At 37.8% G+C, this 12,531-nt stretch overlaps 1 protein-coding gene across 1 annotated transcript; it reads left to right on the top strand.

Annotated features, from left to right (window-relative positions):
• Positions 1 to 2,769: 2,769 nt before the first annotated feature.
• CDKN2B (cyclin dependent kinase inhibitor 2B) lies at positions 2,770 to 8,637 on the top strand. Its single transcript, XM_066368267.1, has 2 exons — positions 2,770 to 3,284; positions 5,571 to 8,637. Exons 1-2 carry the CDS (start codon positions 3,129 to 3,131, stop codon positions 5,829 to 5,831), a joined length of 417 nt encoding a protein of 138 aa, XP_066224364.1. The 5' UTR covers positions 2,770 to 3,128; the 3' UTR covers positions 5,832 to 8,637.
• The last annotated feature ends 3,894 nt before the right edge of the window (positions 8,638 to 12,531 follow it).

Genomic DNA, 12,531 nt, shown 5'->3' with positions numbered 1-12,531 from the left:
GTGTTATCTCTCCTCTCATAAATATAGAGGATATTTAATATTCTTTACATAAAGAATATAGATAATCCAGTAATATTTGGAAACCAGGTTGAGCACTTTGGTTTTGTAAAGAAGTCCGTTGAGCTTTCATAAGAATTTCTTCTAATTTCAGGGAAGAAAAATGCTTTGGAAGGTCAAGTTTGAAACTCTCAGGAATTCTCCGTGTGAAGTGGATTAGGACCACCCAGACAAGGTTAGTAGGGAAGCGCTGTCCGTGGTGCTAGTAGTGGCGCGTACCCCTTCGCACATTTCCCCCGCCCAAAGTTCTTTTCCAGTCACCTTGCTTAGTGAAGCTCACATATCTGTTTTATGACTGAGTCTCAGTCATTCTATCTACTGGCTTTTCAACTATCTTACCAATCTTTATCTATGTCTTCTTCGACCAAATATATATATCTTCCATCTCCTTATCCCCTCCAAATAGTTTTTCTTTTTCAGACACCTGGTCCATGCCTACTATTTAAAAAGGTAGCTCAAAAATTGGTCCAGGCTACATGTTCTTAACCTTTTTGTCAGGTTTTAGAGAAGTCCAAGGCGAGAACACAGGAAACAGTTAATTTATTATGCATCCTTTAAAGATTCTTTTCAGATGATAACTCCTTTAAAATACTTTCCCTGCACCTCCATCTTGAGCTAAGTTCCCTTCTTCCTTGCTCCCTAACTATCCTGTGAACACAGATCTCAGTAGTAAAGTTATCATATTACATTGAAACTGTCTATTTATTGGTTTTGAGTGTCACTAGAGAGAGTTTCTTAAAAGCTCAGGTCTATATCCTATTTAACTGTGAATTTCTGGACATGCTGAACTAAGTTTTATTAAACTAAATTTAATTATTGGATCCATTAGAGGGAAGATCCCAACAATACTTTAAAAAGCAACCTACCTTGTGACATTTAGCTGTGCACTGAATTTCAGAGCAGCTAAGCTGTTCTGATAAATATATTCTGGACTGAGCTCATTTGCCACCACTTCCACCTATATCAGTCTGGTGACAGCCCCTGAGACTGACCAGCAAAGAACCAATGCCATTTATTTTAAACACTCTAGCTTCCTGCAGTCCATGTTTCCCCTTCCTTTTCTCATTCTACCTATATACCTGTAATTCCCAATATATTGCATGGGGATTGGCTCCCAAAACTAAAACAGAAACTGTTTACTGATACTTTTCACCAGAAAGTACACTTTTATTTTCTGGCCAGATCAAGGAATGGAGCCACCATCAACAAATAAAAAGAATATTGTTTTCTCCAGATAAGAATGGAGGCTCAAATAAGAGTAAAAGGTAGAGAAATTAGGAAACTAAAACCTAAGAAATATGAGTAGGTTGAGAGAGGGGGAAAACTGTTATTAATACAACTCTTCCCCATCAGGTGGATTTCCACTCTGTTGAGAATCAGTCAATATATCTTCAACTTTAACCATCACTTTCATGGGCCTTCCTTTCTTTAAAGAGCTCTTCCTCATTCCACAGTAGTTTGGGAGGAGAGGAGTCCAAGCTAAGGCATGCTAGAAGAAACAGACATGGAGCCTCTCATTTGTAAGTAAAGCAAGCAATTGCCCTCCCTTTAAGAGTCTTCCTCCTTGGTACTCTGAACAATTAATGATAATGGTAAATAAAAACTATTCAGTGTTATGAGAGACTCACTTTCATGCAATTCCTTACCAAAATTTTTAGGCAACAGACACAAAACTTGTGGTTCTCTTCCTATTTCAATCAAGAATCAGTTATAAATTTTTTAAATCTTTAAAGTAATGCATATGATAATTCAAACTCACCCAAGAAGAATAGGAAGAAAAAAAAAGCACTTGGCCTTTAAATCTTCGGAAGAGGATTTAATGACAGCCTGTTTAATGACAGGGCCAGCACCACACCCCAGTTTTATTGTTTCATTATTACTACATAAGTTTCCTTTATTACTCATGACAAATAAAAAATAAAATGCTCGCTGAGGTGGGTTTTAATAGTTAAGAGCGCAAACAAAAATAAGCTGTTCAAATATCATGAAAGATGGGTCTCAGATTCTTAAAATATACATATTTTTTAAAAGTGTCTAATGTGGACCAGGCTGCCACTCACAATTTTAAACTAGTTTTTTAAAAGGAGTGTACCCATAATTCAAAGATAAGCACATTCAAAACAGGATTCTCAAGATGTTTCACTGAGACTGATTTTTTTTAAACTGATTTAAATAGAAAGACACACCCAAAAGAAAATTGCTAAGGTTGACACAAAATGTGAAGTAGTGAAGTTCAAGTACTGCCTGGGGAAGATTTTAACCGGCATGACAGGTGCAGAACTGTCACTTTCAAACATCTCAAGAGAGAGTTATTTTAAACGCCTTTCTCTTAGCCACTGATTTTACAGGGAGCGACTAACACTCCAGCGTAAAATCAGCGGGCCCAAAATTGAAGGAATAGAAATCTTCTGCTCCGCCTGGAGGGAGAGGCTGAGTACATTGATTCGATGTTTCCAAAAACTTAGCCAGGACTTGGCTGGACACCCGGCGAGCAGCTCAGAGGCCTCCGCGTTCCCAAAGTCTGGCGCATGCGTCCCAGCACCCTCTGGGCTGGCTCCCTCCTCCTCCACCACGCTCCTACCTCGTCATCTGTAGCGTCATCTGCTGGCTCCGCCTCCCGGCTTGCTCGCAGAACTTTGCCAAAGCCCGCCGGCCGGACTGGGGGCGGAGCCTAAGGGGGTGGGGAGAGGCCAGCCGGGCCGCCCAGCTGGAACCGTTTCATTCCTGCCGGCGTTCCACTCTGCAAGAGAGCTCGACTGAGTCGAGAACGCTGTAACACCCGGCACTCTGCGGCTGGAGCCGCTTTGCGCTCGGCTGCGACCGTGCCAGGAGCTTTTTCCAAGGAGCGAGCCGGCGCGCCCGCTAATTCGCGGCGCCGGGAAAAAACTGACTTAACGACCAACCATTTGTTCTTTACTCGAATCCCCAAGTCACAGAAAACGGGAAAGGGGACCGGACCTGAGCAGCGCTCTCCCGGGAAGGAGAGCGCACCAGGGTGACGTAGGGTGGAAGGGAGGGAGGAGTGTCGTGACGGCCAGCGATATCTGGGACTTTTGTCTGGTGGCTGCGAAATGTGGGAAGAGGACAAGGTCATGCTCGGTGGTGGCAGCAGCGATGCGGGCCTGGCCAGTGCCGCGGCACGGGGGCAAGTGGAGACTGTGCGGGAACTCTTGGAAGCCGGTGCGGATCCCAACGGAGTCAACTGCTTCGGGAGGCGCCCGATCCAGGTAGTTGGGGCCCCGGGGCCTCGCCGGCAGGGGGCGCACGAACGCGGAGGCCCGGACTCCGCGGGACACGTCCGGGACCTAGGTCTCCACAGTTTCTCTCTTGCTAGAGGTGTGCGGCCCAAGTGTTATCACCCACCAAAAATCCTAAAGAAAGGGAATAAAAAACCCACTGTTTCAGTTTGGTGTTCTTTGTAATGATAGAAAAATATCAATATATCCTCTCCCTTTTTAGTATCAGAGATGTAAGGTGTAGATTCAATTGGAGAGGAAAGGGAAAGTTTTCTTGGAGAGAACTGTTTTGTCTTTCTCCCTCAGCAATAGAGATAAATTACAGCTTACATATTCTGGATTGGATTTAAAGAATCACACAAACTCATAGCACATGAAAAAAAAAATTCACTATGAACTTTTAAGTTACGTTATGAAATTCTTTGTATTTTTTCTTTCTTGAGGCGAATTGAATACAAAAGGAACAAGACAGGATCCCTAAACCACGACACTTAATTTCTTTTATTTTATGATAGCATCATCTTTTGAGTGTTACATAAGAAAAAAAATGCTTTCATGGATTTTTACTGTTTAATTATAATACTGAATGCTTGGATTACAAAAGTATTCCCGCAGCAACTGTTAGGTCCTTTTTAAATGGAAAAGAGTCTTCATAAATAGCTTCTTCATTGTTAAAATACATTTATTCAATGTTTATTATTCCTGCTTTAATTAGTGCTTATATATGTGTATGCATGTGTGTGTGTGTATATATATGTATATATTAGTACTGATATATTTTTAATTCCTTTAAAATCTAAGATAATGTTTTGTGCTTCATTGTTGACTATTATGGTCATTTAGTACTTACCGGACTATCACCTTCCAGAATCGAGTGTTTATTAAGCAACCTTGTTAATAGTGTAAATCTTAAAGAAAAGATGTGTTCATTCCTTTTGAATTCTTAGAAATATGCTACAGGAAATTAGAAATGGTTCAAAGCAGCAAAAATATGGTAAAGTAGTTCTTAAGGACGTCAAATTATACTAACAATTGTATAAATAGGTTTTATTTATAGTTTTAATTCGCCATTTTTGAGATATTAAGAATCACTTTTTTCTCCCTCTTTTCTGTATGTGAAACAGCCTGTATATCACTAGTAGGGATGGTAACATATCTTGGTTTTTAAGCAAGGAAATGGATGCTTCTGATATGAAACAAAAAAAAAATAGTTTACTATATTTCAATTACATAGTACATTTTAAAACACAAAGTTACAAGAAAAAATAATTCCATTTTGGATATTTAATTATCAAAAATTGTTTTATTATTAAAATAAGAAAGTAAATGCTTGCATACTATATATGTAAACAATGGTACTATAGTATTACTGCTCCAAACATCCCTTTTCTAAGTTATGCATTGTTCTGATTCAACTACTAAAATCTAAGTTCTTTTTATATAGCAAAACATTTACTATTTTACATTATAAAATAGAAACATTATAAAATCCTGGCACATTAAAAAATTCTGTACAATGCAAATATCACCCTCTAAACTTCAGCCATTTTCTATAACATTAAGTTAAATATTTAAAATGGTGAACTATTTAACAAAGAATTTTTTATTATCTTATAAAATGAAGTGTGACTTTCTTTACTTTTTTCCCTATAGCTCCAATTTTAGCTCAAATTGTACTTATTACATTTATAAGTACAGATATATATGACTGAAAAGCAAAAACCTTCCACAGGGGATTACTATGAGAACAAAGTAAAACTTATTTTAAATTTAGTTGTTAATTATCTTCTCCCTTAAAGCATTATCCTTACTTTTATATATATATTTATTAGGCAGCTCACTGCCTAATAAAGAGTTTTAGATCCAGATTATGGCTGGGGAAGGGAAGAGAGCAAGGAAATAATTTAAGACTTTAAAAGCCTTTAAACTTCACTTATAAATCACTTAACAAAATAGATTCCCATGTTCAAATGAAAATCAGTTGTTTTGTTTTTGTTTCTTACAATGGCACGCTCATCAGTTTTTTCTGGTCTCTGCATATTTGGAAAATAACCTGAAAATTAGTCAAGAGTATAACTGGGACGAGAGGGGGGACTGGGAAGAGGAAAATACTGTTTCAGCAAATGAAGCTTAACACCACACTCCTGAGACTTGTGAGCACCTCTGCCTTAAGTGGATACTTCGTGAATAAGTACTTCTTTCCAATGGCTCTTCCTATCTTTGCCTAGGCCTGCACCTCACGTCCCCTTGCCCTAACCCTTCGGCTCTCTCCGGCAGGTCATGATGATGGGCAGCACCCGAGTGGCGGAGCTGCTGCTGCTCCACGGCGCGGACCCCAACTGCGCGGATCCCACCACTCTCACCCGGCCGGTGCACGACGCAGCCCGGGAGGGCTTCCTGGACACGCTGGTGGTGCTGCACCGGGCCGGGGCGAGGCTGGACCTGCGCGATGCCTGGGGCCGCCTGCCCGTGGAGCTGGCGGAGGAGCGGGGCCACCGTGACGTCGCCCGGTACCTGTGCGCAGCTGCGGGAGACTGATGGCGGGAGCACCCAGCCGCCCACACGACTCTCCTTAAATCCTGAGTTCCCCGCACCCAACTTAGTCCAATGAAGGCTGCAAACGTGGAGCGGCAGAAAACCTGAAAAAGCCTTCCTGGGCACTGGAATTTCTCATGGAAAAGGAGGGGCAGGCCGGAAATTAGGTTTTTTGTTGTTTTTGTTGTTTTGGGGGGTGTTCTGGATCCTACGCTCCGTACCGTAGCGAAGCGAAAGGCAGAGACGTGGGGTAAGTGGATTTTCAGCTTAATTTGGGAGCGGAGCGTTTAGTTCCCCAGTGTCGTTTACTCCGCAGGGTTTTCTGACAAAGGGTGGCATGTGAAGAAGTCCGCGAAGGACCCCTGGTGATGGGGGTGGGACTTGCGGCAGCGGAGATTGGTATCCTGTGGGATGAGGTGAGGTGGTCGGCCCACTGACCTTTAAAGTGCCATGTAAGCCCCCACTTCGGGAAAACCTGAGGACTCCGGACCCGATAATGAAGATGACTGTCGCTGAGCGCTGTGCGCTTTACACACTGTGCGAGACATGGCGAGTCACCTACAAAACCGTATTCACTGGAAGTCCTGGAGACAGCACCCCTGGATAATGACAAAAAGGGAGGACGGGAACGACTGAGAATTTGCCCTTATATTCTAAAATCCCTGGGTCAAGTCGATGCAAGATAGCTCTCAGCAAGGGGCCAGCACTTGCTGTTTGTATTCGGTCCAGGAGAGCTTCCTGCAGGATTAGACATTGAACAGAATGAAGTGGTGGGTTGCAGAGAGAGAAACTGTAGCGGTTAACTAACGATTTGCTTTATCTATGTAAGATAGGATACAGAAACACACCTGTAAATCGACACTTGAAAAGATTTCGTGATATTTTGTATCTTTTGAGTTTTTCTTCAGTAACAGTCTTATTTAATGGGGAGACTTTAAGCAACAAAGTAACTGGTGGCCCTTGGTAAAGCGATGAGGAAGAACTACAGCTCTTAAATGAAGCCTTCTCACAGTGTCATTGCCTAGATTACTTTCATCCATAACCTATTTATTTCGTTGTTAAATTTTCTTTTTTCTTTACTAGACTGTCTCAGGGGATCGAACTATGAAATATTCCAAGTCTTTTACAAGATCCATGCAGTTGGCCAGTAAATTATCTCCGGATATTTCCCCAAAGGTTTCTGGAATAGTAGATTTGAATATAAAATTGTTGAAAATAGATGATTATGACTTGTGCTATGTCTTAATATCTGCTAAAGGTGCACTACTTTGGGATTAAATTTCCAGTGTTGCTTGATTCATTACAGTATTGAAACAACTGATAATACTTCACTTTAATAAAGAAAAAAAATAGACTGGACTCCAAGATGTGGGTAGATTGGCTTTAAAATGTATGTTCATGGAGTTACCACTAACTCCTGAGAAATGTTTTAAGACTCAAAGGGGTTAACTTCTCTCAATGCTGATAATAATTTTAAGTGACACCAACAAGAATATAAAAACTAATAACACATACATTGAAAGATTTACACTTGTCTGTGTTGTACGAGAGAAGAGATAACAAAAATTAATTTGAAAGATTTATAAAAAGAGGTACCTTTGAGCTAAATTAAAAATCTTTACCTTTCTACCAATTCCTTATTCCCCTAATGAATATATTATTGGGGAAGCTTAGTTGAGAATCAGAGTGTATCTTATTAGCAGGAAAAAAACACACATATAAGCAGTTATTGACACATAACTTGTGCTGGGTATGCTTTAAAATACATTTGTTCATTTACCACTTAGAATAAACCTGGGAGATAGGTATTGTTTCCCATGTGAGGAAGATGAAAGAAACATCAAGTAGCTTGTCATGGGTCACAAGATATTCATTCCATAGTTGTGCAAAGTAAGTCTGTCTGGCTCCACCACTTATGGTTTGGTTTGGTGGCATTTTCCCACTGCACCATCCTGTTCTCCAAAATGATTAATGATAAATATAAAATCAACTGAAATTATTTTTTGAAGCAGAAACACTTTTTTCTTCCTTACTAGGGGTCTCTCTTGTAAGTTCCTAGGATACCATTTCTTTACACAGTCTGTAATAAATCTGAACAGATTGTTTTAAACCTATTTTAAAATGTCAACAGCATGACCCTGGCCCGATGGTTTGGTTGGGTGGAGCATTGTCCCCATATGCAAGGGCTGCCAGTTTGATCCCCTGTCAGCGCATATACAGAAACAGATGGATGTTTCTGTGTCTGTCTGTCTGTCTCTCTCCCTTCCTTTCTCAGTAAAACAAAGTTTTAAAAAAATAAATGTCAACAATATAAAGAATAGCCCACAAAAGAGTGATCTAAAACATTTTGTAAAAAAATAATAAAATGTCCATTTTCAAATTAAGCTATGAGGACAGAAAATACAATTCTAGTTATCACTTAAGCACCCAGTCATTACTGACTACAAGAATAGTATTTTTTAAAGATTTTATTTATTTGTTTTTAGAGAGGGGAGAGAGAAAGAAAAAGAGAGAAGGGAAGAAGAGCAGAAAGCATCAAGTCCCATATCTGCCTTGACCAGGCAAGACCAAGGTTTTGAACCAGCAACCTCAGCATTCCAGGTCAATGCTTTTATCCATTACACCACCACAGGTCAGGCGAGAATAATATTTTTTAAAATAAGAATCATAAAAAAATAAAATAAAATAATCATTTTGCAGAAAAGAAGTCAAATGATCATTTAAAAGCTTCCATTTGATTTGTGGTATCCCTTATTTTGTCCTCTATTTCTTATGTTCCAAGACATTCACATTTGCTAGTTGCATGAGGCTGAGTAATGAAAAATAATAATCCCCTGAAATAAATATGGAACATGATTTTATTCCTAATTTAAAGAAATTGTGGGATCTGATGACAATTTGATATTAAGGGAAATTAAACAAGAAAATGTGGTTGTGGATCTCACAGTAACATCACATTGTTTTTTGTTTTATGAATATATATACACTGTTAAATTTGTTAAAGATTGCACTTTGAAGGATACATGCAAACAAATTAGCTCTATATACATGAACCCTGCTTCTTACTCCATTATGAAATTACTGAAAATATGCATGTTAATTCTGTATCTAAGTCTAAAATATTACCAACATTTGCACAAATCTCTCTCCCTGACCTTCATCCCAAGAAGATCTTGAAGTGAAATAAATTTAGAATTCATTTGGCCTCCCCACCACCCCTTCTTTCAGCTGTAGGGATGGACAAAAAAACAAAAATTATTTGCTATGAAAGCAGAATATATATTTTAAAATTTCTTGTGCCCTACTGGCTAAAATCAGTCATTTCAGATATATGGAATGAAACTTTCAAGATCCATAAAACTCCAAACCACTTTGGGAAAGTATGTACATAGGAATGTTTTTGTGATATTTTATTTCTATATTATGGCAAACACAATATGGTGTCCAGGATCAAATAATTTATCTTATGAAGCTAGGTAACTGACCTTCAGCAAATAAAACTTACACTTACATTGAGACTCTATATTGCCCTTCTTTTATGGGAATGGTTAAAAACAAACTACTTGTGTGTTACTATTTAAGTCAATAGGGATTTTTTTTTTACCTCTGCAATTACTCTCATCTATTTCAAAACAAAACAAAACAAAGGACATGTTGGCTTTCCTTTTATGCTTACCAGAGGCTGATTATTTTTATAATAGGGTATAATTTCTCAAATGTTCAAGACATTGGCACTCTACCAAAAGAAGAGCAAGTAAAATTAGTTATCTGCAAAAATGATAGAAATCATTTGAAGTGGCTCTCTTGTGAAACTGTCTGCTGGAGCAAATGCCAAAGCCAACATCATCTAAAGTCCAAGAGGTATACTTTCATGTTTGTGAAAGTATAACCAAATGCTTACTAGTTTTTCATTATTAACAAACAATGTAGTTATTTTTGTGAAAATCTGAAGAATAAATTTTAGATTGGTATGATTTCAGTGTTCAATTACTAAGCTACAAGTAGATATAGATAAATAGATAATATTTTAAAATAAAAATTAATTACCTGAACAAGCAATAGTAGTTTAATTGCAATATTTTCATTCTTCTCCTTTTTTATTTTTAACCCCAGACAAGAAAAAGCAAATTAACAAAAGAGAAAGTAAGATTTGTTTGGAAGGAAGATAGAAGACCTATGTTCCACTAATGGTTCTTGAACTAATTAAATACATGACTTACTAAGCCATGTAACTTTGATTAGTCTCAATTTCCCTCTATAAAAGGTGGGAGTTGGGCTATGCTACTTTTAAGTTCCCTACCATCACTAAAGGTTTAGCCCTTAGGAGTTTGTTGGGGGCTGATATTTATTAGTAATAATTTTGCCATGGTATGAGAGGCAAGGAAACATATATAGAGGAATGGAAAGGAGAGACACATTTTAAAATTCTGGAGCCCTAGGAGGGGAAAATCTTAATAAGCACCACCTCCACCAGTTATTTGGATAATTACAGATGAGTTTGGGGAAACTGAGACAGAAAAAAAAATGCTTTGCAAAGTAAATATTATACTTAGGTTACTTCTAAGGTCTTTCTCACCTCCTCTTCTTGATTTTTCCTGGTTCTTTTTGCATTTCTCCCATGCCATTAACAACCACTAGAAGAATTCATTTCTTTAACTGAGATAAGCAGGTATACCCAAAATATTTATAAAATGAAGCAAAAGTAGGTATTTACAAATTAATGAGTGATCTGAAAAAAAAAAATTGTTCTTTAAGTCAGCATACTACAACATGGGATTCTGACCTAAGTGGGGTTAGTATGAGAGTTAGAACAAAAAGAAATATTCAGAATATTATAAGCTACAGAAAGTAAAAAGGCAAGACAATCCTAAAATATGTAGAAGTCATTAGAAGATGACTCTCTTTAAACAGCTGTAATTTACACACCCATTTCAAAGGGTGAGTAGTTTCTGGTTTCTTTCCATTGGGCTCCTTAAAACTTTAGGTGCTTAAATTTTGCATGAGTGATAGTAGGTACCAGCTGTTCAGGGAAGAGTTCTGACTCACCTAAATTTGTATATGTCAGTCATTTCAGGAGGGCAGAAAACGAAGTGAAAAGAAAGCAACAAAAGGAATAGGAGGAAGAACAACATGGTAGTGTTTTGTGTAAGATGGGTCAATAGTTCAACAGAATAAATCAAATTAAACCAAAACAAACTGCATGTATGTGGTCCACATGCTGCTGGGATTTGTGAAATAGTTCCTGGCCTAAAAAAATGGGAATCTGCTTATTCCCTACTCTCTTGATTTTCTATTAAACTTATCTCACTTTCAACTATTCAAAATGGGATGACTCCTTTCTTGCCACTTGAATCTCTCAGATTTTTATAGTATTCCTTGCATAAGGAAATATATATATACTTTATAAAAATGGTAAATTTTATAGATCATTTCTTCATTTATTATGCACTAAAAGAAAATTTGTGTTTAAGCCGGTGCTAATGAAGTAAGATGTAACTGGCATGAGTTACATGTTAAGCACATTAATATAAATCAACATGAACATCATAACTGAGCACCCAACTCTGATTTATTAAATTTAAAGTTTGAAATAACTATAAACCAAAGATTTCTCTGGTTAAAAAACCCCCCAAAAACTATGATAGATGTATGAAGATGGTATGCTGACTACCTCACAACCATCTGCATTATACTAGAAGTTTACAAAGGAACCCCAAACACTTATTAATACCATTCTCACTCAGAAACCCCTGGCTTAGACCCCCCAGTAGATATATAGAGTCAATGCTAGTACAGAAAATATTTTACAACAGAGTTAAAACTTAATACCAGTTACAGTAATTAAACTATGCCTCATTTCCCTTTCATATATAACCTCCTCCCACAATGCATAATCTTCTGTTCAGCTGTCCTCTTATTTGAATACTCTACATTCCCATAGGGTTGGTGCTGCTCCCTTTGAACCCTTTCATATTTGACCTCTTGATGCCCTTTTCATTTTACACAAACTTCCCTCTTCCTTCTTATCCCTTCATGAAGTTCTTCATCTCCTTGCCTCAGCAAGGACCTGCTAATTCCACTTTTTTCTGCACCAGATACTAGGTACTGGGCTGTGAAAAACAGAGTATGTTTCAGGATCAGTAATAAGAGTACACCATTTGGGTGGCTTTCAATATTCCCAAACCAAATATGTAAGAATTATCCATTATTCTTCAGGTTTCACTTATCTCTTAGAAGAAACAATTGCTTTTTTTTCTTTATTAGATTAAGTTGTAATTTAATTATGTTATTACGTATTTTAGAATGTCTATAAGACCTAACATCCAAAAACAGTAAGAAATGTATTCTGTTCACAAACCCACAGATAGCTTAATAGATATTGACAATATATGGAATTTTCTTCTGAAAGGTGTGTGTTGGAAATATTTATACCCACTTGCTCCTCATTCTACTTGTGAATTATGAATTGCTGAGCTCTACCACCTTACTTAGGGCACAACAGTACCCTGTATCCCCTCCCAACATGCCACCTAGAGTTATAAACTATAACCTTACCTAAACTACATCCTAATCTCAAAACCGCCTTTGATATTTTGAGTTATCACATATGGATTTATCCCAGGATTTCAGGAGCCTTTAAATTCATTTAAATACTACCATAAACAAAATAATGTTATTCCCTTTCTAGTAAAAAATAACATTT

Source organism: Saccopteryx leptura, chromosome 2 (genome assembly GCF_036850995.1).
Source record: "Saccopteryx leptura isolate mSacLep1 chromosome 2, mSacLep1_pri_phased_curated, whole genome shotgun sequence".
Classification (NCBI taxonomy): domain Eukaryota; kingdom Metazoa; phylum Chordata; class Mammalia; order Chiroptera; family Emballonuridae; genus Saccopteryx; species Saccopteryx leptura.
The sequence above is the reverse complement of the archived record's forward strand: the minus strand, read 5'-3'. Positions and strand labels throughout refer to the sequence as shown.